This window comes from Toxoplasma gondii, chromosome VI (genome assembly GCF_000006565.2).
Source record: "Toxoplasma gondii ME49 chromosome VI, whole genome shotgun sequence".
Classification (NCBI taxonomy): Eukaryota; Apicomplexa; class Conoidasida; order Eucoccidiorida; family Sarcocystidae; genus Toxoplasma; species Toxoplasma gondii.
Window position 1 is genome coordinate 103,498 of NC_031473.1, and position 27,691 is coordinate 131,188.

Below are 27,691 nucleotides of genomic sequence, written 5' to 3' on the forward strand. Positions count from 1 at the left end.
TGGGCTAGACAGCCCTCTCGTCGGTGACACCCGGGAGGAGACAGGCGCGGGAGAACCTCCGTCTCACCGCCACAAAGTTTCCACGCAGAGCGTCGTTTCAGAGCGCAGCTGCGACGTCGCCTGGAAGTAGAAGAAAAGAGTGGAGGGGGAAAGAGAAAACGGACAGAGCTGCAGTGAGAAGGCAGGACGAGAGACGGGGAAGGCGCTCAAAAGAAGAAAGGGCAGTGAAGGAAGAGGAAGAAGGATAGGCATGTGTGCGAGGAAGGAAGAAGAGTAAAAGGAAGGCGCAAGCACATGCGACGGAGAAGAACGCCGGGAGGGTAAAGAAGAGAACCACGACGAAGGAAGCGCGAGAGGAAGGGAAAGCAAGAGAACACAGAGAAGGGAAGAAACATGAAAAACACTGGCGCGAACGCAGAGATCTGCCCTCGCACATCGACCCGCCTGCCCCCACACGGTGCCGCAGAACGAGAATCACGCGAAATTCGTTGCAAAAACATTTGAGGGAAAATTGGAAAAAAGTGAAAAAAAGGAAAATTTAAAGAAAATTGAACAGAAGAAGAGAGCTAGGTAAAAATGGGAAAAAAGAGAAAAAACCAACAGTAAAAAGAAAAAACGTTGAAAAAAATAGGAAAAAATCTTGACAGAGAGTGTGGTGTTGTCGTTTAGAGATCTCCGGAAAGGTTTGCAAGGCTGAAAGGAGACGCAGATGCCTCGAACAAATGCAGCGACTCTTTGCGGCTTGAATAGCGATAACTTGCTCGAGAGTTGTTCTCGCCTCGACGTAGATTTCTACGTTTCGAGAAGGCGGAGTAAATTACAAATTCTTAGCGTCGGCTCCGAGCGAAAGACGTCCCCAACGTCTCCAGAAAAAACAGCAGGACCGAATGCAGCCTTGTCGATCGAATTCAACTGCTGCGAAGAAAAAGGCGAAGACTCTCGCCAGCCTCTCCGACGGAAAGACGCACATCTTCATACTGGCATGGGCCAAAGTAAAAACCGGAAAAAATTCTCAAAAACCAGCAAGCCCAGTTCCTCTGATCCAAAAATGCGACATTTCGAAAATCTAAATCTATCTCTTTATCTGTCTCTCATCTCTCTATATATAATTGTATATGTGTACTCTGTATGCTTGCTCGGACAAAGAGGGAAGAGAGAAAGGGGAGTTTCAAAAGGAGAGGAAAGGAAAGCTCAACGGAGAAGCAGAGAGCGAGAATTCAGAATTACAGAAATGGCGAAGAGAGACCAAAAAAAAGGAAATTGACAAGGACAAAGGGAGGCCGAATTTTGGGAAGACTCTGAGAAGTCTCGTTTTCTCTTCTAGCTCTCTTGCACTTTTTTTATCCGGAACTCCTTCTTATCAACTGCATCTCCTCATGTCTCTCTTTGTTGGAAACAATCCGATCTTTTTTCAAAGTGTCTCATTTCTTTCAAAGCGTCTCATGTTTTCCAGAGTGTCTCCGCGGAACCGAAGAGAAAAACACTGGAAGAGAGTTAAGAGAGAGCAACAAGAGAGAGAAGAGAGAACAGAGGAAGAACAGGAATTGGCGGGAGAAGAGTACATAACAAAGCCAGCGAGAGCACATGACTCTAAACTGTGAAAGTCGTTTTGAACGAAAAGTTCCGTCGCCTGATGGCCAGGGTGAGCACGGCGCGAAGACTGTCTTGTCGCCGAGATGCTGAAAAGCGATTTCTCGCGCCTCAAACTTCCTCAGGAATGTGGTTTTGCGTCTTCAAGACTGGAAGATCCCAGTTCGATGAGTCACGAGAAAGCGAAGAAAGAGAAAAAGATGAAACCTACACGCTTCCCTGTTCTCCAAACGCGAGAGAGAATGCATTGTGGTGTACATACAGCGCAGGCATCGGCGGCAGACACGCTCACAGCCCTTCAGCGGCCTCATCAAAACTGTGCGCTTCTGTCCCAATTCCAGAGAGTCAGAGACTCGCGATTTGTCTGTTTCCTTGCTCTCTTCTCTCGCCGTTCTCCTTTTAAAAGTCGACCCGGAAAGAAAACAGTCCATCTCCGTTGTCTCTTCCCCACGGTTCCACGTCTCTCCCCTGTCCTCTGCGAGTCTTCTCGCCGTTCTCTCTCGCTTCTGCGGTGCTGTCCTCCTCTGGCTCGTCTTCTGCGAGTTTTCTCTCCTCTGCTGTGCATCTGACTTCTCTCCAACCGCCTCGGCGGCAGTCCTTTGCCTTCTTTTGCGCTCTACATGGCGATCACTCTGGATAACTTCTGGATTCTGTTCAGAAGCAAGTCGCCCTGAGAAAACAGAGACACACTCACGTCTTGTTCTCACCCTCGCGCAGTTGTTAACGCTTGTGGAAGGGAGACGTTTTCTGACTCTTCTGGGCCTTTGCAATCTCTAGCTTCAAACTGAGGCTCTAAAGCATGCGTTGTCGTTCGAAGACAGTGTGGGCGAGGACGGGAAGTTCCGACCTTCTCATCTCGCTGCAGTTTTCCATTTCCTCGGAATTCCAAAACGAGATTCTCCGAGTGACCTGTATGGCTTCGAATCGGCGACGACAGCAATGGAGGCGAGGACAAGCTGTTCCATTTTGGAGGAGTCTTCCCTCCGAAAAGCATGCCCGAAAACAGTTTCTACTCTTGTTTGAAGAAACTTCCTCCCTTTTCTTTGGTTGCCTCTTCGTGAAGCGAGTCTCTACGGACAAACATGTTTGACGACGGAGACACCAAGGTCCACCTTCTACCTTCTTTTAAGATTCTTCTTTCCTCCAACGCTTACCTGCTTGAGGATGCGCAAGTAAGAGCGACTTCTCTCGTCCGGACGATTGGACTCGACGACGGCGTTCACACGGTCGATGCGGCAGCTGAGTTTCCCCGACGCGATGAAGCCGCTGACTTCGCTGAGGAGAAGCGCGAGCCGGGAAGCGAATCGGTCAGCCATCAAGAAGAAGGTGAAGACAAAGGACGCGCAGAAGGAAAAAGAAAGAAAAAACGACAGAGAGAAGAGGAAGAACTCAGTGAGAAAGAGAAGAGCTCTGTGTCACCACGAAAAAACCGCCTTCTTCCACTCAGGTGATGCGCTTCACTCTTCTCTCAGCTTATTTTCCTTTCAAACCTACACTCTCTGTTCTCCCGTCTTGATCTCTCCTATTCTCTTTTCCCCTCTGTTTTCTTTTTCTCTCTGTTCTCTCGTTTGTGCTCACGCCTCGATGAAGGACGGCGAGACGCCGAAGGCCGTCGCCATGTTCTCAATGGTGACGGACTTGTAGGGCTCCAGGAACTGACTGTACGCCCTCAGACGAATGGCACGAATAAAGTAGAGATAGTGCCGACCCAAATACAAGTCGCACTTCACCCGCCGCGCGATCGGACCTGCAGAAAAAGCTCGCAATTTACGTCTCTCTCCACGTTCATCTAAGACATACATAAACATATACACAAACATATATATATATATATACACATATCCGCGTCGAGTTGTACGTCTCGGTGTGTTTCTACTGACTATCGAGTCTCTACTCTTTTCTCTCCGTCGAGTATAGGCATGTGTATGTGCTTGAATATACATATACATACATATATATACATATATATATATATATATGTATTTATATACGAATCGTCTAATCCTTATATATATATATATATACGGAACGTAACCAGTGGTCGCTCATCTCGTGGGCTCTGTTCTTTCTCTGGAGAGGAGCAGATGCGTCGAGAGAGGAGCAAGGGTCTTTTGCAGAGACCCGCGAGGTTCCACAAGCGGGAGGTCTCCGGCGCCTTAGACGGTTGCCTGCGCGCGTCGCGTCGTCTTTTTTCTGTTTGTTTCGACTAACAGAGGAGAGACATGAAGTCGCGGTATCGGCCGTAGAAGAATCCTCTGAGGAAGCTTTTCAGTTCTTCGTCTGCACCTTCCAGGACAGGCGGGGCAGTGAGGAGCTGCTCCCTCAGGACAGACCGGTCCTCCGTGAGGAGGGCGAGGAGTGTCGCGTAGAAAATGAATTTTTCGAAAGAAAAGAGCGAACAGGTCGGGAAGGTGGCTAGCACACCCAGAAACAGCTGCGCCGCTGAAAAGAGGAAAAACAGGAGGGGAGAGAGAGGAGATTCTGGCAAAATGCAAAGAAGGAAAAACGTGGAAGATAAAGTTTATACCGCCATCTGACTCCGTTTCGTTTCGCAGATGAACGACGCGAGCGAAGAAAGAAAAAAAAGGGAGAGAAGAACACGAGACGATGAGGGAAGGGCAGAAGGAAAGAGAAAGGTACGAGTCGAGACAAAAGGCAATCAAGGCAGGTGGAGAAAAGAGAAAGAAAAGGAGAAAACGGCCGAGAGAAAAAACGGAATGAGAGAGAAACATTCTTTCACCGACCTTCTTTGAACTGGCGACAGGTGAGGAGGTGCAGGCCTTTGTAGACTTTCATCTTGTTTCTTCTCTCCCAGTCTCCGCCTTTCTCGAGTTCTCTGAAAAAAACGACGGACAGAAAGAAACAAGACGGGAGAATGGAAAAAAAGACGCGGACAAAGAAGAAGACAACCACCAGATAGAACGAAAAGAGATAGAGGGTGAGACAGAGAAGAGGAGAGAGAGAAGCAGAGAAGAATGGAAAGAAAGAAGAAAGAAGAGAACGCAAGGAAAGGAGCATCGTCTCTAACTCTTTGGGGAGAGGAAGACCGCGTTTCTCCAAACGGCAGAGTCGAGCGGATTTCTTTTTTTCGGTCGCTGAACGTTTCTCCGCTGTGTGTCGCAACCTCACTCTTCTGCGCGGGCAAGGTATTTCTTCACGAGTTCTTTGTCAGAGAAAACGAAGCCGAGGCGAATGAGACTCAGTGTGATGTCGATCTTTCCTCCGGCACCGACTGTCTTTTGGTAAGCCACATCGTACGCCTTCACCGCTTGTTTCTGGAAAAAGGCAGGAAAGAAAGGTGGAAGAAACAGTGAAGAAACGAGGGCATAGGAGAGAAGAAAAGTGGAGAGAGCGACGGAGGAAAAGGGAGGAGAGAGACAGAAGACAAGTAGAAGGAGAAGAAAGCTGGGGACAACGATAGAGAGAACGGTGAGACATGGAGGAGGGAGAACGAAAAGGAAACAGCGGCGCTGCACGAGAAGAGAGAGACTGTGGAAAGGAGAAGGAAAGAGCGCATAACCTTGGAAAAAGGAAAAGAGGCGAGAGACAGAGAGATAACGGAGGCAAGGAAGAAGTAGAATGCCTCAAGAGAAGCTACGCCTTGTTTGTTTCTTCGTTTGATCGCATTTTTCGGCCTTTCGACTCACGAGATCTCCGATGCGGCAGTAAAAATTCGCGCGAGTTAGCAGGGCCTCGCGCACCTCGACGTCTCCGTACTTTTCCTTCGCCTCCTCCAGACGCATGTCGATCGCCGCCAGTTCCTCCTTGTGCTTCTCCTCCATCGACTGAAAACATTGGTGAGAAAGAGGAAGAAATGTCAAAGGAAAAGCCACGGGAGAGAGAGAAAGAGAGAAGAAGGATAGAGAGGCAGCAAGAGAGAGATCGCAGAAGAAGAGCGACGAGGGATGAAGAAAAGAGACAGAAAAGGAAGCACGGAAGAAAGAAGGTCGAACCGAGACCGAAACTACGCAGAGACAAGCTGACGCTGCAACTCCGTCGCGAAAATGCCTAAAAGGAAAATTTCAAGGCTGCCTCATCTCTCGATTCACGATCGCAGTCAAAGTTCGTCGAAAAATATCTCTCTGCTTGCTTCCGACAAGAAGAAAGAGACAAGAGGTTGAAAGGGAGATTTAGCTGCGAAGAATGGGGGGCATCTTCTTTCTGAAAGACACTCGGGAAGGTGAGAACGCACCTGCACAAGAACTTGGTCCGCAGGCCAGCGAAACTCCTCGCAGACTTGCCGATACAGAGGCAACATGTCTGAAAAAAAACAAGAACATTCTTCCGCAAAATGTGGAGAAAGAAAAAGAAGAGAGTAAACGAGCAAAAGGGAGAGAAGAGAGAGGAGAAAAACAAGAGAGAGGAGAAAAACAAGAGAGAGACGAAAGACGGAAAGACAGGAAGAGCGAGATGATGGAGAGAAGGGGGAAAAGCAAGACTCACCGTGTTTCTTTATGAGTTCAAGGAGGCGCTCCTTGCTCTCGGCGTGGGGTTCCGTTTCCTCCGAGAGACGTAGTTGATGCCTGAGAAAAACATTTATTTTTGGAAAAATCAAAGAATTCGCAACGTCTCTCCGAACGCATCACGCAAACACACATACATGCGCATACATTGGCATATACATTTGCAGAAAACGCACTTTTTGCCCGTCCACACCAAAAATTGAAATTCTTTCTACACGAGTGCGAACCAGCCCATAAGTTTAGAACATTTGTTTGAAACGCGAAAAGGCAGAAAGAAGATGAAAAAGGAAAGACGAAGATTTAACAAAGCAAAATGGGGAGAAAAAACAGAGAGAGTCTTTATAAGGCGACGTACAGCAGTTGAGCGACCTCGCAAATAGGAATCGTTTCCTGAGCAACGGCCATTTCTGCGGTGATGCTGCGAAAATAGAAAAAAGCAAGAAAAGAACGGCGACATCGATAAAAACGAGAAATAAAAAGGAGATCAACACAGAAGAGAAACACAGAGAGGAGGGCGAAGCAACTCGTGCAGTCAGAAGAAGAGGAATCGCAAAGAAAGACAACGGGAGAAAAACTGCTATCGAGACCCCACATGAATTCCACGCACAGAGCGGAGAGGGGCGAAACTGAAGGAAGAGAGAGAGAAGACGCAAGACGGGAGAAAAAAGAGAAGAGAAAAAACGAATAGAGAAAGCAAAGAGACATCGGGACGAAGACTGTGAAAAGAACGATAAAGGTAAAAAAAATGACAAGCACGGGGAGAAGGAAAAGAAAAACTGTGGCGAAGGAGCGCACCTCGAAAGTACATGCGAAAAGAAAAAAACGAACGACGCGAAGAAGGATCCACGCCTCCAGTTCTCGTCGCGCTGTTTCACCTCCAAGTTCGGAATCCAAAGCCCCACATGCTCAACAAGTAGCGTGTCTCTTACACAGACATATACGTTTATATATATATATATCTACATATACATCTTTGTATACACATATATATATATATATATATACATCTTTGTATATATGTATATACATATGCATGCACACTTGTGCATGTAGATTGGTCGATAGATTGACTGACACAGGTCGAGGCAAGTCCGCATACAAATATATATATATATATATATATATTTATATATACATATACATACATATATATATGTATATATATATATATATGAAGATATGAAAGATGCTGTGCATGCATTTATAGCGCAAGTCGATTTGGGCTGGCGTGTCCCTTTGCAGAGGATTCCGAGGGGAAATTCGATGTGCGTAGAAAGTTTGGTTCTTACGTCTCTGTTTCCTTGGCTTTTCCAGCGTCTCCATTTGTCGCCGGCGAGGCGGCCGGAGACTGAGAGCCTGTCTGCTCGGGTGCTGGGACCATGGTGGAGAATCGAGACAGAACAAGAGAATACGCGACAGAGAACAGGAAAGAGAATACGAGAGAGACCACGGGGAGAACAAGAAAGGACTCTCGGGAGAGAAGAACGACAGTAGAAGGTTCTTTAACGCGCAGAGCGGAGTCGCTAGCGGAAAGGGCTGCGCGCGCGGGGACGAGAGCCGCGAGTTTCCGTTGTTCTGACAGCTCAGGAGACTAAGGCGCCACACGAGAAGGCGAGGACGGAGGAAAGCGAAGGAACCTCGAGAAAAAAGAGCGAAAAGCAGGAAAAAAGGCCGGTCTGCGTCGACAGCACACACACACTGTTTCGCGCGTGTGAAGACAGGCGCCCGGACGAGCCTGGAAACGAGGAGCGTTCGGGGACGCTCAGAGTCGCAGAACGGCGCTTGCGAAGAAGGTGCAGAGAAGTCAAGAGAGAACGCGCAGCCGAGTTCCCTCCTACGTTTGCGCACAAGCGGAAAAGAGGCCTGTGCGCTCTCGTATAACTCGCGGCGCAACACCGGGTGTACGTACACCCGAAAAACTTCGAGTTTGGCGGACAAGCGGCTGGCGCGCCTCTCGGCTGCAAGAAGCTGAACGTGGACCGAGACGAATCGCTTCTTCCTGGAGAAAGTCGACGAGCGTGGACAAAGAAAAGAGAAGGAATCTGCGGCGAGGACGCCTCCGCAGACACGGAGGAAGAAGAGAGAGGAGGCCGCGAGCCTCGAAACTCTAGGCGCGGAAAAAACTGCATGCCCGCGATTTTTCGAGTTCAGCGCTGAATCGCCGGCAGTCTCTTTTCCAGGCGGGGAGAGGGGGGGGCGGCGGGCGAGGAATCCGAGTTTTTCTCAGTGCGTTGAGAGACACAAAGCCAAACGAAGACTGGAAAACAGAAGAGCGAATGAAACGGTCTGCGGTGTAGACGGACGTCTGCGCGGAGGAGTCCTCACGCGTTTCCTCTCTCGAATTTCATGGAACGGAACGGCCTCTAGAGGAAGAACGCGCGAGCATCTTGAGCTTTCTGTCCGTTTTCGGGACTTCGTCTCTAACTTGCGTTCTCTTCTCTGTCTGACAATCCTCTTCGAGTTGACACTCACGTCGGAAAAGCTCCACTCTGGAAACTCCAGAGTTCACTCTCTGTCGCAGCACACGAAGAAGTCGCCCTCTACCGTCGTTCTTCTTGTACTCGTTCAGACCTTCCCCTCTTCCCTCTCTGTTCTGCCGTCTCTCTCACCTCTTGTCGCCTTGTCCTCTTGTCGTTTATCTCCTTGTTTCACCGCCGTCGACTCATCTCTGTTCTGTCGTCCTTCACCTCAACTCTCCGCCTTTCTTTTGTCTGTTGCTTGTCCTCTTTGTCTCTGAAATCACTATCGATTGGCCAGTGACGAGGACCTCGAAGATTCGCTTCCTCCTTTGTCTCCACTCTCTCGCCTGCTGCTCCCGCTTCTTCGTGGCGCTCTCTTCTCAGGTGTATGTACACCCCAGCGGGGCCCCGTCTTGTGTCCGCTTTCGGGGCTTGGCTGACCTTTGCAGCCTCTTGGAGGCGGGGAGGAAGAGGCGAGAGCTCGCGTTGCCTCGCGTCCTCACTAGCGGGCTAACAGGAAGAGGCTGTCCCTGGTTTTCGTCTTTCTTTTCTCTTTCTTTTCTCCTCCTTTTCTGTCGAAATGGACAGTTTCTTCTCACAACCTGTGCCCGGGCATGGCTCAACTCAGCGGGAGTTCGACTCTCAAGCGAGCAGTTCGGATCCGTCCTTCGCTCACTCCTCACTCGGATCTGGCGTCGCCGCTCACGCCGCTGTCTCTGGTTCTTCCGACCGCGGTCGTGGAGCCCAACTAGCGGACCCGACTCACTTGGGACGCGCGACCGAAGCACAGGACGGCCGCGGTGCGGCCAGGGAGGAGACTGCAGGTCTGAGCGGGCAGTCTTCGACTGGAAAGAGCGACTACTTCTCTTCCCTTCTCTCGAAAAGCGAGAGTCAGAAGGCCAGCCGCTTCGACAGAGACACGTTCGCTCCTACCTCTGGAGCCCAAGCGCCGGCTGCAGGCTCTCTCTTCCCGGGGGCGGCGTTCTCCGGCTTCGCGGGCCTTGCAGCTGGCGGCTCCATGGCCTACGAACCGAGTATCGTCGTGAAAGAAGTTTCGCAAAACAAAGTCAAGTTTCTTCTGGAAAACTGCGACGTCTCCATCGCAAACGGCCTCCGTCGCGTCATGGTAAAACGCCGGCGAACCTCGTTAAAGCACAAGGCGAAAATTTCGGAAAAGAGTTTCTCAGAGCTCGAAAGATACGCGAGAGCGCAAAAATGCATCCATATACGTCCTCAGTCTTTCACATGTGCATAGTCTTCACACACAATTGCACTCATCTGTTTCCAAAGTTTAAATCTCTATTTATATATACACACTTTCATATAGAAAGATATAGACTGATGCATACTGTTACGCATACATGCATACATGCGTATACATATATGTATATATATATATGTATATATATATATATGTATATGTGTATTTATATGTGTGTTTGTGTGATTGCATACACGGGCGGATGCAGACGCAGCAGGTTCACCTGCATGAATGCGCGTTTAAGATGTTTGTGCAGAAGAAGACATGATATTCCCTGTCAGAGTCGCTTGCGACTCTTTTTCTTTCGAGAGAACCAGCCTTCTGGAAATGTCCAAGGGGTCTGGCGAGCCAGGCGCATGCGAAGAGAGAACAGACGCCATGTGTCGCTGTCCCTGTTGCGCAAGTCGGCGAAGTTCGACTTCCAGAGGCAGACTTCTTCAGTTCTTTCGATTGCCCCCAGTGCGTTCTTCTTCTGTGAAGTGAAACGCCCTGCAAATGCCTCACTTTTGTTTTTGTGCCGCCAGATTTCAGAGGTTCCCAGCCTCGCCATCGATCTAGTCACCGTGTACGAAAACACGAGCGTCTTGCACGATGAATATATCTCTCACAGGTCAGCCACTGGTTCTCTTCAACTTCTCTTCAACTTCTCTTCAACTTCTCTTCGCTTCTTTCCATGTTCTCTGAGTGGCGCGTTCTCCCCTGCCCTGGCCCCCTGCCCTCCCCTCCCCTTGCCCTCGTCGCAGCTTCGCGGCTTCGCTTTGTTTTTGTCTTCTCGCCTCTTCTTCCATGGCCTGACAGACGCACTCCGTCGCGCGAGTGCATGCACGCCCAAAAGCAGAGACCCCCGTGGATTTTGGCGCCTGTCCACTTGCAGACGTGAAGCGTTCCGCTGGCTCTTTGTGTCGCGCGTCTTCGTCGCGAACCTCTCTGAGGGTGTCTCCGGACGGAGAGGAGACACGAGAGTCTCTGCGTGTATTGCCTCTGCGCGTGGACGCGCGCGCGCGTCTCAGTCGCTGCGTCGAAAGTCTCGCAGGGCCTCCTTTTTGTCTCCGTCCGTCTTTGCAGGCTCGGACTGCTTCCCATCGACAGCACGCGTGTGGCGGAGTTCGTCAACCGCGATGTAGGCCCCAACCTTGTCTGCTTCCTCTGTTGCGCCAGCTGGGTTGTCCCTCCGTTGCCCGCGTCCCCGTTTGAATCTTCCTCTTCTCACCCGCCTCCCCACACCACAGCGGTCCAGGAAAGGCCCAGCCGTTCGAAGCTTTTCCGCTTCACCTCGAGGCGGGGCGCCGCCATTCACTGCAGCCGCTCCTGAGGCCGCAGCCCTCCTTCGAATCCCCAGTGCAGCTTCAAGCAGAAGAGCGGAGAGAACGCTTCTGTCCGTCAACGTGTCTTGTCTTGCGTCTCCCCATGTCTCGCGCCTTTCTCGCTGGCAACTTCTTCTTCATCCCGGTCTCTTGCCTTTTTCTCCGTTCTTTTCTCCAGGACTGCGACTGCGCGGACCACTGCTCGCGGTGCAGCGTGCAGTACGCACTCGACGTGGTTTGCGAACGCGACTCGCTCCTCGTCACTCACCGAGACATCGTCGCCGACAACGCGCGCGGCGCCTCCCTCGCCTCGGCCGGCTTCCTCGACCTCGGATGCCCCATGCCGGTGCCTCTCCTCCGCGAAATGCAGGAAAAAGAAATGGTAAAGCGAGACAGAAGTGCAGAGCTCCGCGCTGTGTAACACGAATCCGAGAAATGGTGTCGCTTCCAGCGGCAACGAACGCGTTCCGTCTCCGTGTATAGAAACAATGAGATTTCGTCTCTCCTCGAAAAAGAAAACGAACGTTCTGCGCCCCTGAACAGAAACAGACACCGTAGAAATAGACAGAGTTGTCACACACACATACACACATACACACATACACACATACACACATACACATATATATATATATATATATGCATATATATATATATATATATATATATATATGAGTATCTGGATGTATGAATATATGCGTGTGCACATGGAGTGGTGCTTGCAGTTCTGTGAACATGCGCCTATGCGTCAGTGTCTTAAGTTCCTGTCGAGACAGAGGTCGGCATGAATATGAGACACGGAGGACTTTTCAGATTTTACGGAGAAGAGGAGCCAGTGTGTGTTGTTTCCAGGACGGCATTCCTATCGTCAAACTGCGCAAAAATCAGAGCGTGAACATGCGAATGACGGCGACCAAGGTGAGGAGAAAAGGCCTTCGGGTATCTGTGCGGTTGCGCGCCGATCTCGGACGGCTCGCTCTTCTCTGTCGCGCTGCACAACTTCTCGAAAGCTTCATCTGTGCCTCGTCTTCGCTGTGTGTCTTTTCCTTTGTCTTCTCGCTTTTCTCTCCGAGTTGAATGATGCAGAAGCCTTCGGTGTGAAGCTGTTAACTGCTCCTCGGCTACACGCTGTGTGGGGTTCTGGTTGATGCCTCTTCCGCACGTAGGAAGAAGCAACAGCTTGGTGGAAGGCAGGTCGACTTTTTTCTCTTTCCGCCGTCGTGCCTGAAGGGCGCCCGCGTTTTTTTGTGGGCTGTGAGCTTCAACGCTTTCCTCAGATTTTTACCGTCTTTTTCCTCACATTTTCACATTTTTTCATGTTTTTTTGCTTTTTTTCACTGATTTTTACTTCTTCTTTAGGGCATCGGCAAAGTGCATGCAAAATGGTCGCCAGTCGCGACGGCTTCGTACAAATTTGAGCCGGAAATCGCTTTCGAAGAAGACCTGCTCGCAAGGGCCCCAGCAGAAGTCAAGAGGCAAATGTGAGGAGGCGAAGCTCGTTGAAAAGCAGAAACCCAAGAGCAAGAAGAGAATGCAGAAAAGAACGCAGGACAGAAACGAGAAGGTGACCCAGCAGAGAGGACACAGAGGGGAGACCAGAGGAAAGAAAAGAGGAGAACGGCAGAGAACCGACAAGGAAATGCGAAAAAGAATTCAGAAGGAGAAGAACATCGAGAAAGAGAACTGAGGAGAGAACGTCGGATTTTCTAGGATTTCAGGAAGCTGAGTCATTTAGCGTACCGCGGGGAAAGTTGGGAATTTTGCGAAGAGTGGAACAACTGCGTGTGCAGTCGTAGGAGGGCAGAGCGACAGAGGGGTATTTTTCCGCAAAGAAGTCAGATATGTTTCCTTTTCTTCTCTGTTTCCTCAGAGCTGCATCATGCCCTCGCGAAGTCTTCTCCTTCATTGACGACACTGCGACAGGAGGTGAGGACATTGCCTTGTGTTGTCTTTGCGGTCTCTTCTCGGTTTTCGCGGTTTTTCTGTTTTCAGTGTGGGTCGTCAGCGACAGATTCTTCTGCTGGTTCGCAGGCTTGTTCTTCCTTCGCTTCGCTTTCCTCTCTTCCTTCTCCTCTCAGTCGCACTTCCCTTTTCTGCTTTTTTCTCCAGGCACCGGAGTTCTGCGCGTCGAAAACAAAATGAACTGCATGTGAGTCCGCAGAGCTCGAACAAGCAGATACTCTCTTCAAAATAAAATTCCACATTTCCAGACACACACACATATAAGTGTATATATATATATGTATATGTATTTGCAAGCAGACAGAAAGGTAAATCTACATATGAAGTGTGTCACAACTTACAGGTTTCTGTTTTTCGCTGCTCCTCTGCTTTGCATGCCTCCATGCAGAGTTGTGCATAAGCATGGATGGCTTTAAGTGCGCACAGAGGAAAAAGTGTATTTATTTGTCTTTTTCTGTATCTGTTTTGTGGACTGAAGTTTCTGAACTTTGGCGGAGGTTGCTGTTTGGTGGCTGCGAGAGAGAGAACCGGGAGAGAACGGCATTTCGTTTTTTTTTCAGCTTCTGCGACCAGTGCAAAGTCAAGGCTCAGGAACTCGGCTTTCGAAGGTTGGTTCGCGTCGAACCCAACGAGCGAAAGTTTCACTTCACTGTCGAGGTGCGTTCCTTTCACTCGAACTTTCAAAGTTTCAACTTGTCAGGCGAAGACCTTGCATGCAGCGGAGCGCCGCAGGCGCTCCTCAGAGACAAGCGCTGCAGCCACAAACGCAGGAACTAATTTTTAAAGTGCACGACATCTGCGAGAGGCTACAAATGCGCACTACGTATATATTTATGTTTATATATATATATTTATGTATATATATTATATTTATGTATATATTTATATGTGTATGGTGTCTTTGTGCAGATGTGGAATCTACCTGTGTGTATCAAGGGATCCACGCGTCCCTTATGTGTATGAATAGATAGATGTAGATTCGATATCTGCATGCAAACACAGAACATATAATTATGTATGCACACATCTGCGCAGAAAAATCTGTTGTGTCTGTCCATCTCATTCTCTCCACGCCTCCCCTCCCCCCCCCCCCCCCACGGTTACCTCGAGCCACGGGGCTGCTGAAGACAGCTGTCCCGATGTTGGACTTCTTCGATCTCCTACGACAGCAAGGCTTTTCTACGTCGTTGTGTTCTGCGTGCATTGTGGGTGGTTTCTTGTTATTGCGCGTCCAACAGCGAGAGAAGACAACGCCTCAGATGCGAGGAGGATCCGCGCCGTCGTACCTAGGAGCAGTAGCTGTAGAATGAATCCCCCGCTCCCCCGCGCTCATCGCTCTCTGTTTGCTCGGTTTCCTCGTCTCTCTGCTGCTTTCCTGCCTGCAGTCAACCGGAGTGATGCCTGCAGAGCAGATTGTGGAGATGGCTTTCGACATCTTGCTGAACAAAGTGACCGAGTTAGAGGGCCTCGTTTCACAAGCGAGTGCACGGGCGACGGGAGCTTCGACTTTCGCTTCCGCCGCAGAGGCGCGGCCGAGCGGGGGCTCCGTTCGCCTCGATCTCGACTGAGGAAAGCGCGGAGAAGAGGAAGGAGAAAACAGAAAGAAGAGAAGAGAGAAAGAGCGGGAGCAGCGAAGCGAGAGACTTGGGGAAGACACCTCCAGAGACAAATGCATTTCCCACTCTCGCAGAACTTTCCGTCGTGCTTCTTTTCGCGCAACTTGCTCACGCATAAAATTAAATCGTCTTTCTCTCATATTCCTCATTCTGCTATCTTACCAACACTGTGAGCGTACACATATATATATATATATATTTATACATATATATACACATATATACATATATATACACATATATACATATATATACATATGTATATACATATATATAGGTATATGTATTTATGATTCAAAGACTGGTACACATAAGTATATATATGTATGTTTTTACTCATACGTATGGGTGTACAATTTTTTGTGTTGGTGTGTGGGTTTGCTGCATTTGTGCGTCTGCCCGTGGGGATAGGTTGGCAGCGTATGTCTCTTTTTCCTTCCACGAAAACTTGGACGGAGACGGCAAGACAGACTTTCTTGCTTCGTCATTCTCTGAAAAAACAAAGGTGTCGAAAGATTCGCTCGCCTGCATGCACTGCTAGCCCGTGCGTGTCTCCGCCTCTCTGTACTTTCTGTCCCGCTTGTCTTTTTCGCATGTTTCAGCTCTCTTCTCCCATGTTTTCTGTTACTCGATTTCTCTCTTATCTGTGGGGCACCCGCCGAGAGAGGTTTAGAGATCCCCTCGCCTCTCTTCACGTTTGAAGCAACGACGTAAAGAACTTTTTTATCCGTCATAAAGGTGCGATGATCTTTACACAGGAAGGTTTCGTTTCAGACAGCAAACCCATCAAAGACTGCAGCAGACTCTGGTGTCAAATGGTTTGCTTCGGAGCCTCAAGGCTCTCGCGCTTTGGGTGCCTTGTGCCCCCACATGTTGACGTAGAATGCGTAATGTTGAAAGCCTACTTTTTCTCTGAAGCCTTTCTCAAGTTTAGCGTCATCAATTCATTTTCAAAGATGCACAGACTTCATCCTAGGACTATCCATTTCGAAATAGAACAAACGCGCTACCTGAAACGCCTCACGTTCCAAAAACGTGAGTTTGAAGGAAGTTGAAGGTTTCCGAGTAGGCGCCGAATACCAGTTTACTCAGTGCACTTAGCGTGACGATCGCGAACAGTGCAGTGGAACACGGATACAAAAAAAAGACCCTCGAGAGTACCGCGACTAGCAGCTCTACAGCACCCAGTTTACATCTTGCATGCGGCCTTCACAGCTGCATTCTTCTGTCTACTTCATGCGGTAGGTACTCAGACAAGAGAGCGTGGGCTCTTAAGGCAGCCAAAAGTGAGCTTATTTCAGATTGAGGTTTCTCAACTGCAGTGGTGTGTGCCCATAGGAAGGTCCACTTATAAGGCGCTTCTGACAAGGGTGCTGGCGCGCTGACGAGATCTTGTGCAGGGGAACCCCATTTTGGAGTGCGCGACAGGGCCGCGAAGAAACTGTAAATGGTTTTCATAACAGTAAACTCCAAATTGTCAATACGTTTTCGTGACCCGAAGACATTCAACTAAAGCTTTTATTTATGTGCATGGAGGGTAATACACCGCAAACCTTTTCGTCTTTTCACGTGAAGATTTGAACTTACATATGCTCTGCGTTGCTTCCACAGAACTTAGAGGCAAGTTGGGCTTCCACGTGTCTTGTTTCTCTGGAGAACCGGAAGAGAAATGAACAAAGAATCTCCAAAGATGCCAGAGTGCCATGCGTCGCTCGCGTAAGAAGAAAGTACGCAGGAATCACACATTTTTTGTGCACGTAAAGCACTACGGCCGTCAAGGGCGCCAGCGAATTCTCGCGAGATAAAGCCCTTCAAGATTGGAACGAGTAGTCGAACTTACGGTCACTTTCGATATGCTCGAGAGAGAAAAGGAGTTTGCCAGAACCGAGGAACTCCAATGGAGAGTGCCTAACAGGGTGTCGACCAAGGCTCTGCACCTACGTCTGTGTGTGTCATCGTTCACAAGCAGACAGCAACTGCGGCGCGTGCGACCCCGCGTAAAGTTTTGTAGTAACTGTCGTACAAGCATTTCAACTAGAAGAGAGACACGAGCTTGAAAGCATACACAACTTGGTGATCTCACTGTTTTGCTGTAGCCGCATAGCGCTATTTCCGTCCTACAACAGACTCTCACCTGCCTTTGACGTTGCCTCCCATTACATGTGTGTTACAAAATACACACGCATACATATTATATGTATATATTTATACATGGATGCATGGACATCTGTCTGAAGAAGAACCTTCCAGTCAACAAAGCCGACCCGATTGCCCCGTTTCTTCCTCAGAGTTGTCCCTTTCTTCCGGAATTCAATGCGTCTGTTCCAGTTCGTTTCCTCGGCCTGGCAGCAACTCTCGATCGAGCGACTCGAGGTGTGGGCGTTTCGTGGTCAGCTGACCTTTCTGTGAGTTCGTCGTTCTGTCCTTCTCGAAGAAAATGAGAGATTTGCACCTTGGCTTCTCGAATTCTCCGGCCATTCCTCTCCAGGGAGGAAAACAGTCTAGGTTTCGCCGGGACAACAGGGGAAACATGCCCCCCCTGTTCTCTGTTCGTAGGATACGCTGGAAGCCGACGGTCGAGGCTCGCGGCTGGTATATTTGTCCGCGCTCATTCACGAAGTTGTCGCGCGTACACACACGCAGTTCTGTTCTTGTCAGAGGTGTTTTCGTTCTTTGCGTCTGGACAGCAGAAGCCAAGACGGAATCGCTGAAGTGCTGAATAAGCGTCGTTTTAATCAAACATCAGATACGGAGACTCCACGTACCACGGCTGGCTTTTCCCCAGTCGCCAACAAACGCGACGAAGGCGCTGTTTCCGCTGCTTTCGACGAGGGGCGAATTTCGACTTTTCCATGGTCCCTCTGTGCAATAAAAAGCTTGGTAGTTCTACCACAAGTCCATACGATGTCAGCAGGTGGTGAGCAATACAAACCCAGCAGCAGCAGCGGCTAAATCGCAGTGTTTTTACCCGCCAATGTTCATTTATGTCCGCAAGTGAAGGCGTTTCCATTCACCGACTCCTTGTGTGTGTAAACAGGTGACTTTTGAGTTGGGTACGAGTCCTATTCAGAGGCAGTGCTTGCCCTCCTTGTCTGAATGTCCTTTCTCGAATGAAATACAAGTCGTCCACAGGAACGGTTGCTTTTCGGGAGTCAAACAGAAAGTCGTCGTCTGCATCTCATCACTGGACCGCCGTTTCCAAATCCTTGACTAGACTGTGTCGTCTGCCGGTGAAGTTTGTGAGACAGTGCCGTCACTTTGAGTTGGGGAAGCGGCTCTGTTTCTCGCGTTCAAATAGGGTGTGCTTCAAAAGAAAGACCTTCCCGACTAGAGAGGATTTCTCGATCTGTCGAAGTCCTTTTCGCAGCACACCCCGTGGCGCCAAAAAAATCATTTTAACCATTTTTTTTCACTTTTTCTCCTGCTTGCACATGTACGCATCTGCAGTCTCTCCTCTTGGGATGCAAGCAGTCATTTCGCGAAAAGAGTGGAGTGTTCGGCATTCGTGTTTAGCGAGTTCTCAGCGGCGTGTTTCTTCCTCCGTTCCTGCCCGCTCGATTTTCGTTTTGCGTCTCTCTCCCCCTCCATTTTTCTCTCCTCTCCTCCTCTTCCGCCTTTCTGCGCCTTCCCTTCTCTGTGTCCACTAAAGCAAACGGGTGGTTTCTCAGACGAGTCTGACGAGCACAATGGACGCGGCTTTCCGCTCGGGTCGCGAGGCTGTGACTCTCAGACCGCGTCGAGGGTCTTCTTCGCGAAAGCGAATCTCAGAAGAAAAGGAAAATTCTCTTGATTCCTTTTCCTCCCGAAGTGGCGCCGAGAGTTCTGTCGCGGAAGACAGCTCCAGCGAACAGACGCCTTGCGAAAGGTCGAGCTGTAGACCTCCTCGCGACACTTGGACACTGTTCCCTTCGCGAAAAACGACCTTTGTCGGATTCCTTGCACTCGCATCCTTTCTCTTTTGGCAGGCAAGCGAAACGTGTGGTCCACGTACGCTGAAGGAAATGCGAGAATACTCTTGAGCTGGGGTCTCATAACTCGAGTTGCACGCTCCATACATCTGTTTCCATACTTATGTTTAAACGCATACATATGCATATGTACGCACACACTACATTCATACAAACATATATATATATATATATATATATATATATATATTTGTATATATGCATGTATACATATATATATATATACATGTTTAAATATATATGTGTAGACGTAGATACACACTCATATCGCGTGTACTTCAGGGGAGTCGTAGCGGCCTTCTTAGCTTGTACGTATGAAGCGCTGACGTAGCCAAGGAGGAGACCGGTGTTGTCGTTTCGGAGGAAGTTTCTTGCAGCGCGGCAACCCATGCTCGAAATACGATTCCAGCAACGGGGCATTTGTATATTTCGGGATCTTTTCTCGACATATCTGTGCAGTTCTTTTTCGTTTCCAGAGTTCCTTCCCTTCTCGGTTTCGCTGGTTGGTCCAGAGACTCTATTCTGTGCACATGTTTTTACGGGGAATAAAGACCGAGATCTGCACCAGCAGTTGATGGATAATGCATAGACTCAAGAGCAAGAGGAGTGGATACAAAGTGGACCCCCTTTTCAGTCAATTTCAGGGAGTGTGGGCTCTGTTGCTGTTCTGTGTCTGGACAGTTTTTCGTGGACCCCGAACTGTCTTTCCTTGAAAATCTCTGGAGCACCATCCACTTTGTCGACGACTTGGTGACCACGCCGTGCTACTACGCCTTCAACCGAGAGGCCATGGACGTCGTTCGACGGCGGGCCAACAGGTGCGAGGAAACCATTCTTCATCTTTCTGTGGCTCTTTCTTGTGCGGGGAAGGGAAGCACTCGCGGCGGAGAAAACAGAGGAAAAGACCCCAGAAAAAACCTGGTCGCTGCTTGGGAGAGCAAAGCGTCCCGAGGAAGATGATTCGCAACCCGCTGTGTGTCTATCTTCTGCCGTCGAAATCTGTACACAAACACAGTCGAAAATTATTTGTTGCGGTAAAAGCCTCTAGCAGTGAGGCGGTGTACACGCCGAGAGAAGCGAGGAAAAATGCAAGTGTTTCAGGGGTCGAAAAAAAGGGAGAGTCTCGTGGCACTGGACCTCGACGCGGACTGCCGGACTCGACATCATTTTTCGTTGGCACACACTTCTCTGCTCGCCCTTAGGATTTGATTTTCGTACGCGCCTGCCATGCATGCTTCCATGGATGCTTTGAGGTGCTTCAGAAGTGCTAAGGACTTTTAAAAGTGAAAAAGGAGATACACCTTCAGAAGAAGGTTGAAAAAACGACCACAGGTGTATTGACATTTTCTCTAGAAGACATGCAAGTAACAAATACATCGACGCCGTAGATACTCACCCATGTGTACATGTGAGATGCATGAGCGTGTCAGCAGCTCTCCTGAACTTCGCAAGTGAATGAAGGAACTCGTTTTCACCTTCGACGCCTCGGTTTTGTTTTTGTATGGTAACTATGATATTTCCGGTGAAAAGCTTATTTCGGACTTTAGCAATGCTTTGTGTGTTCGCGAGTTGACACAGAGCCACAACGCGTTTACGACCGGTTTCGTAAAGCAGGAAGAGAAACAGACGCATAGAAAACAGACTTGATCTGTGGAATTCTTTGACATTCTGTCGCAAACGATCGTGTGAGTCTGTTTGTGTCTTTTCAGAGTGATGTCGGTGGCTCTGATGAAAGAGATTCAGCCTGTGTCCTTCAAGCACACTTGGCGCCTTCGTCCTCGCGAAAAAGACGAGAACTTTTTTCCACGTTCCTCCTCAGACTTTGTTCTCTCTTCCAGTACCCAAAACATCGCGCCGTCGGACTCCTTGCGCTTCTCGCCGGGCATACCGGCGTCGATCTACGAGCATCCAGAGACTCTTCTTCCTCCCTCGGATCCGAATTCTTTCGTCTTTCCTTCTTACGCGAAAGACGCAGCGAGACGCGCAACCGCAAAAAGGCTTGCCTTCGCGGACGGCGCCGGAGAAAACCTTCTTTTTTCTGGGCGGCAGGACCGGCCAGAAAGCGCCTCGGACTCTTCAGGTGCGGACGCCGAGAGTCGGGGTGTACGCGCATCTCAGGAAACGAGAGAAATTCCTGTTTCGCATACGAGCGCCAGTCGCAGGTACTGGAGGCTGCTTCCTCCGTTGGCGGAGCACTCCTGTGTGGGGGACGCAGCAGAGTTTCGGGAGATCGCTGGCACCTCTGGAAGTATAACGCAGGGGAACGACGACGCCGTGGTGGAACGCGGAGCCTCCTTTCAGACGATCAACATCACCGCGTACTTCCCCGCTGCACCTCCATACGCGTCTGAAGACGAACGGCGAGGCTTCCGAGCAGAAGCTCGCAGACTCCTTCGCCTCTTTGCTTTGCATGGGCGCCGCCGCGGAGAAGAAGACTCTTCCTCTTCGATTGGAGAGAACGAGGCGTTTTCAAGTGGCGGTGGAGGTGCTGGAGCCGCTGAGAAAGAGAGGCTCCACGGCGCGAGGGGCGGCGAAGAGACACTGGGAGGAGAGGGCGAGAGAAGAGACACTGAGGCTGGTGGCGAGACCGCGAGAGAAGGTCGAGAGAAAGACGCGCCTCGGCCACAAGAGGAGGGAGGAAATGGACCGAGGAGAGGAAATGCTGAGGCCGAGGGGGTCTATGCTGCAGGCGCGCAGAGTTTGGAGAAAAAACAAGGACGGAACGACTGGAGAGAAAACCTGGAGCAGGTTTTCAAGCGGGAGAGCAGCCAAGGAGACAGTGCAGCGTGGGGAGAAGACCTTTTCGAAAAACACATCGAATTCGTGACTCCAGAGCTTCTCGACTGGAGAGGCGAGAATCCAGAAGAGGAGTCGGTCGAAAAGGTAAGGCGCAACAAGACGAAGAGCCGGAGAAACAGGAAAGACAGAGCAATAAAAACAGAGTAGACAGGAGGAAAGGGCCGAGACGATGATTCAGAGAGGAGCAGACGAAGCGAGAATGAGAAGGTGACGAGGTGAAGAAAAGACGAGAGAAGTGAACAGGGAGAAGAGGGCCAACGAGCTGAAAAGAGAACAAAAAGAGGAACAGAAAAAAGTGAAGAAGGGGAAAGAAAAAAGATGAAGAGAGACCGAGAAGGTGGAGAGAGGGAGACAAGGACAAGGATCGAGCAGACGAAGAGGAAAAGACAAGAGCAAGAGAGGAAGGCATGTGCAAGAGGAGGGGAGGCGAAAGAGAAAAGGAGACACAGATAACACACAAGAGAATGTTCTGGTAAACTGGACTTTGGTCGTTTTCAATTTTCCCCAACAGATCCCAAGGGGAAGGCCTGCTTTGTTTTTCCTACATGGAGGCGGACTCGTGATGAACGACCATCGAGGGTACGATAAACTTCTGCGGCGTCTTAGCAACCTTCTCTCTCCCAGCGGAGCTCTTGTTTTTGCCGTCGACTACAGGTGAGAGGAAGAGAAGTCACTTTGAACGGAGGAACGAATATCCTCACGCACCTACACAGGTCAATGTAGACACACATATATATGCGCGTAAAGCTGTAGAAAATGCAGCAGACCTTGATTGAAATTTTCACTGTTTATTCGAATTTTCGCTCCGCTCTACTTCATCGTACAAGTCAACAGCAACCAGCAGGGACTCGAGTCTTTGAGAAAGAGAAAGAGTCGCGGGTGGATCTTCACACGTTGTTATGAAACAAGAGAACCGAAACAGCACGGAGAGGCAAATCTGGTTTTGAGATAATTCGCGCGACTATAGAGAAAACGACGAATCGGAGAAGCACAATCCAAGACAGAGATGATAACACTAGACGAAAATCTCAGACCCTTTAAATGGAATGAATGCATGCAAACATTGCAAGGCGCAATCCCCCCGCTCGCCTCCCTTCCGCTAATTCGATTCAAACGCGTCTCTGTTAATAATAATGTATTGGGACGTTTTTCATTGGTGGGCGTGCATATACTCGAGTGCCTCTGTATTACAGAAAAGTATAAATTCTGTCCATAGAAAGATATAATGTATAGACTCTGTTGTCTCTCTTTCATATCTTATAGATACACAGTTATGTTTTTATCGATACACACACATATGCATGTGTGCATATATATATATATATATATATATATATTATACATGCATGCATGTGTGTATGTATATATGCATGTATGCATGTATGAAAATGTATGTATGCTTTATATATGTGTACATATTTATGTACCTGTGTATATGATGTATATATAGTATGCATGCATTTATATATGTATGTATGTATGCATATTTAAATATGTATGTATATGTGTGTATATGTATTATGTATGCATTTATATATGTATGCATGTATCTTTACGTATCTATGTATATGTATGTATACATGTGTATTTCTGTATGTCTGTATGCTTGTATTCACGTATGTTTGTTGGGAATCTCAAAGTACAAGAAGTTGACTCATATCGAAACTTTGTTGTGAGTTTCCACGGAGTGTCTCTTCATTTTCGGTAGCCACTCCTGTCGCATCGCATGCCTTTCGTTTTTCTTTTTATGATTTCTCCTTTTCGTCTGGTGTCCTCAGACTGGCTCCGGAGCACGAATTCCCTCAGCCTCTTCAAGATTGTCTCCAGGCGATTTCGTTCATCGTGGACAACGCGAAGATGGTTGGTGTCGACCCTTCCCGGTAACTCACACTTTTTTCGTTTTCCTTTTGCATGCTTGGCGCCTTTGCGCGTTTTTCATCTTTCCACTCTCTGTAGTTGCTCGAGTTCACTTCCCCTGTCTTAGTCCATGGTTGTCACGGTGCTTCGTTTATTCTGTTCTTCACCCGTAGACGCGTACTTCCTTCCCGAGCTTCCCTCTCTGCGTTTCGACGGAAAAACGGTAACTGGACTTCTGCGCATCGTTTGCCGAAGTCCAAGTGGTAAAGGGAAGGCATGCTTCTGCACATAAACCTCCTCTGTGTGGTTTACCTGTTTTCTTGCTTCTCTGTGAGCGTCACCTTTCCCCCGTTTCGCTGCTTCGCGCTTTTCCCTATGTCCTTCTTTCGACAGCTCTCCCTTGAAAGCTCCTGCCGCGTTTGTCTGGCTTTCGTTTCTGTCTGTTCCCTTCCTTTGCGGCCAAGCTGTGAAGCAAAGACCTCTTGACGTCAACGGAGAACCCCAGGAGGTATTACAGATCGCCCCCGAATTACTCATTTCTTCCCTCGGTGCAACCAAGTTTATACTCGTCGCATGTGTCTGCCAGATGTCCTCGGCTGCCTTTTGCCGCTCTCCGGCCAACTGAATGTGCGAGTTCTCTCGAGTGTGACCGGAGCTGTGCTTTTTTCGCAGACTCGCCATTCTCGGGGATAGCGGTGGGGGAAGCCTCGCGGCCGGAGTGATGGGCGAGGCTCTACGAAGAGTCGACGAATTTCCCTGGGCGAAAAATGTGAAGTCTCTCACGCTCGTGTATCCTTCTTTGTGTCGAGGATGCGCGACGCGATCCCAGATCGTGTAGGCAAAACATTTTCTTTGCAGTTTTCTGTTCTGAGTACTGAAAAAAAGGTCCTGCTTTCTCCGTCTCCGGAGAGAGACGCACTCTGCCTTAGCCTCCTTTGTGCTCAGAAACGCCGCGCATGACCTACACAGGTGGCTAGACACATGAACATCTTCTTCTGATGTTTATCCCCGACTGCACAATCAACAATTCTGCCTTCACACATTTACATCTACTTATATGTATACATATAATATATATATATATATATATATATATATATGCGATTGTACGGGGGTTCATCGATATAAAGACGTGCAGAAGAATGTCCGTATATACAGATATATATATATATATATATGTATATATATATGTATATATGTATGTATATATGGATTCTATGTGTGTGCGTAAGAATATGGATTTGCGGAGTTGCAATGTGAAAATAGAAATACAGAAGTTGAGAAGCATGTGTGTGGATAGATGCTTATATATATATATATATATATATAGGGGTGTGTGCGTTTCATTTTAACCTTTCCAGCGTTGGGAGAGAGCGTCACCGCAAGGAGGGATTCCTTTTTCAGTGGCAGTCCAACCTTTGTTCTGAGGCGTTTTGCGTGCAGCGAAGGTTCCTTGTTTTACCTCAAACGCGACATCTGGTTTTCCTTGTTGGTACGTGGAAAAGACAAAGAAGAAGTAGCGAGAAGGCAAGGGGAGAAAGGGTGTGTGCATGACATCATCAAAACTGAGAGAATGGGTGAATTTGAGGTCTATTCGCATTGAGAGTTTTGCCGTTCAGTATTCGCCGGCCATCGGACCACAAGACGACTGGCGCCAAAAGCCCTTCACAACGCCCTCTGCCCTTCTTCGTCAGTTTCCCACGACCTTTCTAGGTGCGCGCAAAAAAAAATTTCATGTTCACCTCAGAGGTAAACAGTTCATGTCTATGGCCAGTTCTGTCTGTCTGTACGTGTCTAACAATATATGTGGATATCTCCTTTACCGATTTCTATCTATTGACACCTGTCTATCTGCATCGATGTATATCTATCCATATGTACCTGCATCTACTGGACTCACTCCAGTTATCAGTTATAGTGTTTTCCTCCTGGAGAGGCTGCCAGATCGCCTTGCGTTGCACCGTTTCGTCTCCCGTCATGTCTCGGCATGCTTGGGTGTGTGGCCGCCTTGAGAACAACGCTGCCTAGGCAGGCATGCCCGTTCGTGGTTTGCGCAGAAGAAACTGCCTGTGCTGCCTCTATAGATACACGCGTAGAAGCTCAAGTGCGCAATGCTGCGACTCTGCGTGGAATTTGCTCAGTCCTGTTCACTCATGACATCATGTACGACATCGGCGTTCTGTTCCATGAAAAACTTCGTCGACACGGTGTCAGGACTGGCATTTACATTGCCCCTGGTGAGTTTCGCAGACCCACAGTGTCCACGACTTGAATCCCATAGACAGAGATTTCCAAGAGCAAAACCGTTTGTCGAACTTGTAGTTTCTACTGCCCAGCAGAAAAAGCCAAGCAAACATGAGTTCAGGTAAGATGTTGGAGCCCAACACATTCACCCCGTGATTTGTGGACAGGCGCATGCACCATGCGCGTTTTCTTCCTCTCGTTTGGACTTTGGTGAGCGTAAACGACAGAAGATTGGGTGCGGGTCTTCTCTCACGGTTCATGCGCGCGATATACAGTAAGCCATACAAAATACGCGCAGAACACAAGGGATGTAGAGAAATCTTTATGGCGTAGGGTACTGAAGTCCTCCATGCCAAAAACACAATCCTAGGTGCAGCCTTTTACGCAGAATTACTGACCAAGCGGTCGATAGGCCACCCCATTCGACTGCTTAAGACTAGCTTGGCAGGCCTCCCGTAAGTGAAAATTCACAGATGTACATTCCCAGCTGTGCCAGTTACACTACAGTCAAGTCGAGTATCGACCCAACACACCGAGTGTAGAGAGCACAACTGACCACGAGTATTTCCAGACTATCAAACCTAATACTCATTCACCGAATTAAATAAAATAAACTTGTATTGTTGGTTCGCTTCAGCGCCCAAGACTGAGAGCACTGCAGTGGAATTGCTTGTGTGGCCAAGTCAGTGTTGACTCTCGGGTATACATGCATCGGAACAGCAGTCGCGTATTGTGCGGTGACATTCTCAGTCAATGCACCGCACCTAGACACAGTGAAACTCACCCTTTCCTCAACCCAAAAGTGGTTCTTTGGCCTGCATTCACAAGTCCGATGCTCGAAACTGCAATGTTGACACACAGTCGTCCTACTTAAGTGGAGACAAGCAAAAACTATCTCTCGAAGTAGTCGCACTAACAGCCTGGCAAGACCGGTGATGTGCTCGAAACGATGTCTACGTAGAGTTGCTGCTGTACAAGAGGGAAGGGCCCGCATCGTTTGAGAAAGCACATGAGACTCGTGTGACCAGGATAGAGCGATGAGGGCACCGGGCGAACTTTCAAGTGCTGAGTTGCTGATTTGCCAGGTCTTTTCCGACAAGAATTTCTTGTGGAGTGCGCCTGCGCCGGTGGCGTGCCCACCCTCGATAGGAAATCCTCACACGGAAGGCCTGCTTCGGAGTATTTTAGCTCAGACCGCGCCAGCCAGTAAACGCCTGTAGCACTCCTGCTTCATTCCTTTTTCCTATTCCGCGTTTGATACATACGACTCTCCAGAGCTGTTCCTGAATGCGCTGTCTTTAACAAGCACACACACTGGCTATCGCAGACAGTCATGCGTACCACCGGCAAGCATTGACGGAGGAGTGACGGGTGTTGGGGTTCGGTGTGGAAGGCCGCTACGTCGGTTGCTTTCGACTGAGAGGGGACCTTACTTGTGGGGGAGGGAATTCTAACCTCTTATTGGGTATTTGGGCTTCCGTCACGTCACATTCAAATGCACAAGTGCAAATAGTTCGTTGTTGTGTCGTTTTAATTCAGGTTTCCACGGCTTCTTCGGTAGCGACCGGTGGAGTCGTTTTGGGGTGCCGTCGGTAGAGTGGGCTGCCGACAGGATCATGGACAATTGGTAAAGTCGACGGATGTGTTCTGTCGAAACTCAGTGGCGCAGACTCTACATTTTGGCCGATCTTTTGAAACGACTTTGAAAAACGTTCTCAAACGATAGCTTCAGGGAATTCGGTATTCGCGCCCCCGAAACGGCGTAGCGGTGTACTTCCAATGACTTGTGCCTTTGCAGCCATCGGAGACTTTGAGCACCCCCGCAGACAGGCTTTCTATACAGTGTGCAATCATTCGTCTGCACTCATACATCATTCAAGGAGGAAACCTGGCAGAAAGTACTCTAGATAAGCGCTAACAGAACGGTCTTGCGCTCCGGCGTGACGCATGAGCCTGGCCTCTATCTAGTACGAAACACACGAGTCTGTTTGATACCAGTACACCTTGGAATACTTTTTATGTGTGAACGTAGGAACTGTTTAGCAACTTTCAACGTGATTCCACACTATGAGTCAAATTTGAGGCGAAATCGGGAACGAATAGGCATCAGTCGCACTCCACGACGGGTATATTCTGATTCCGTAGTGCGGTTGCCAATTCGAGCGTGT

General features: G+C 49.0%; 3 protein-coding genes across 3 annotated transcripts; 2 read left to right on the forward strand and 1 right to left on the reverse strand.

Annotated features, from left to right (window-relative positions):
• Positions 1 to 1,406: 1,406 nt before the first annotated feature.
• On the reverse strand, positions 1,407 to 8,082 carry TGME49_238180 (26s proteasome regulatory complex subunit, putative). The gene is made up of 11 exons (XM_018780522.1): positions 7,343 to 8,082; positions 6,409 to 6,471; positions 6,034 to 6,113; positions 5,783 to 5,850; positions 5,238 to 5,375; positions 4,720 to 4,865; positions 4,335 to 4,426; positions 3,802 to 4,032; positions 3,169 to 3,337; positions 2,745 to 2,865; positions 1,407 to 2,260 (listed from the first exon to the last, which is right to left on the reverse strand). The coding sequence occupies exons 1-11, from the start codon at positions 7,432 to 7,434 to the stop codon at positions 2,207 to 2,209; spliced, it is 1,254 nt and encodes a 417-aa protein (XP_018637695.1). The 5' UTR covers positions 7,435 to 8,082; the 3' UTR covers positions 1,407 to 2,206.
• A 222-nt stretch (positions 8,083 to 8,304) lies between these two features.
• Positions 8,305 to 15,551, forward strand: POLR2C (DNA-directed RNA polymerase II RPB3). Its single transcript, XM_002366470.2, has 10 exons — positions 8,305 to 9,638; positions 10,298 to 10,383; positions 10,839 to 10,893; positions 11,256 to 11,459; positions 11,930 to 11,995; positions 12,437 to 12,558; positions 12,948 to 13,003; positions 13,187 to 13,226; positions 13,600 to 13,696; positions 14,425 to 15,551. The coding sequence occupies exons 1-10, from the start codon at positions 9,093 to 9,095 to the stop codon at positions 14,605 to 14,607; spliced, it is 1,455 nt and encodes a 484-aa protein (XP_002366511.1). The 5' UTR covers positions 8,305 to 9,092; the 3' UTR covers positions 14,608 to 15,551.
• A 1,783-nt stretch (positions 15,552 to 17,334) lies between these two features.
• Positions 17,335 to 27,615, forward strand: TGME49_238200 (alpha/beta hydrolase fold domain-containing protein). The gene is made up of 10 exons (XM_018780523.1): positions 17,335 to 18,620; positions 19,305 to 19,441; positions 20,333 to 21,506; positions 21,934 to 22,076; positions 23,201 to 23,302; positions 23,952 to 24,113; positions 24,723 to 24,771; positions 24,899 to 24,992; positions 25,421 to 25,516; positions 27,063 to 27,615. The coding sequence occupies exons 1-10, from the start codon at positions 18,342 to 18,344 to the stop codon at positions 27,152 to 27,154; spliced, it is 2,328 nt and encodes a 775-aa protein (XP_018637694.1). The 5' UTR covers positions 17,335 to 18,341; the 3' UTR covers positions 27,155 to 27,615.
• The last annotated feature ends 76 nt before the right edge of the window (positions 27,616 to 27,691 follow it).

What these genes read in the sequence shown, in the direction of transcription:
- TGME49_238180 (XM_018780522.1), bottom strand. Translation starts at nt 7,434, where the DNA reads ATGGTCCCAGCACCCGAGCAGACAGGCTCTCAGTCTCCGGCCGCCTCG. An exon ending in ACTGCCGCATCGGAGATCTC is followed by an intron (nt 4,866 to 5,237) that starts GTGAGTCGAAAG and finishes GCCTTTTTCCAG; the next exon opens with AAACAAGCGGTGAAGGCGTA. An exon ending in TCGCCGTCCTTCATCGAGGC is followed by an intron (nt 2,866 to 3,168) that starts GTGAGCACAAAC and finishes GCTTCTCCTCAG; the next exon opens with CGAAGTCAGCGGCTTCATCG.
- POLR2C (XM_002366470.2), top strand. Translation starts at nt 9,093, where the DNA reads ATGGACAGTTTCTTCTCACAACCTGTGCCCGGGCATGGCTCAACTCAG. An exon ending in AAATGCAGGAAAAAGAAATG is followed by an intron (nt 11,460 to 11,929) that starts GTAAAGCGAGAC and finishes TGTTGTTTCCAG; the next exon opens with GACGGCATTCCTATCGTCAA. An exon ending in GCAGAAGTCAAGAGGCAAAT is followed by an intron (nt 12,559 to 12,947) that starts GTGAGGAGGCGA and finishes CTGTTTCCTCAG; the next exon opens with AGCTGCATCATGCCCTCGCG.
- TGME49_238200 (XM_018780523.1), top strand. Translation starts at nt 18,342, where the DNA reads ATGGACGCGGCTTTCCGCTCGGGTCGCGAGGCTGTGACTCTCAGACCG. An exon ending in GTTGGTGTCGACCCTTCCCG is followed by an intron (nt 23,303 to 23,951) that starts GTAACTCACACT and finishes CTTTTTTCGCAG; the next exon opens with ACTCGCCATTCTCGGGGATA. An exon ending in TGGCATTTACATTGCCCCTG is followed by an intron (nt 25,517 to 27,062) that starts GTGAGTTTCGCA and finishes GTTTTAATTCAG; the next exon opens with GTTTCCACGGCTTCTTCGGT.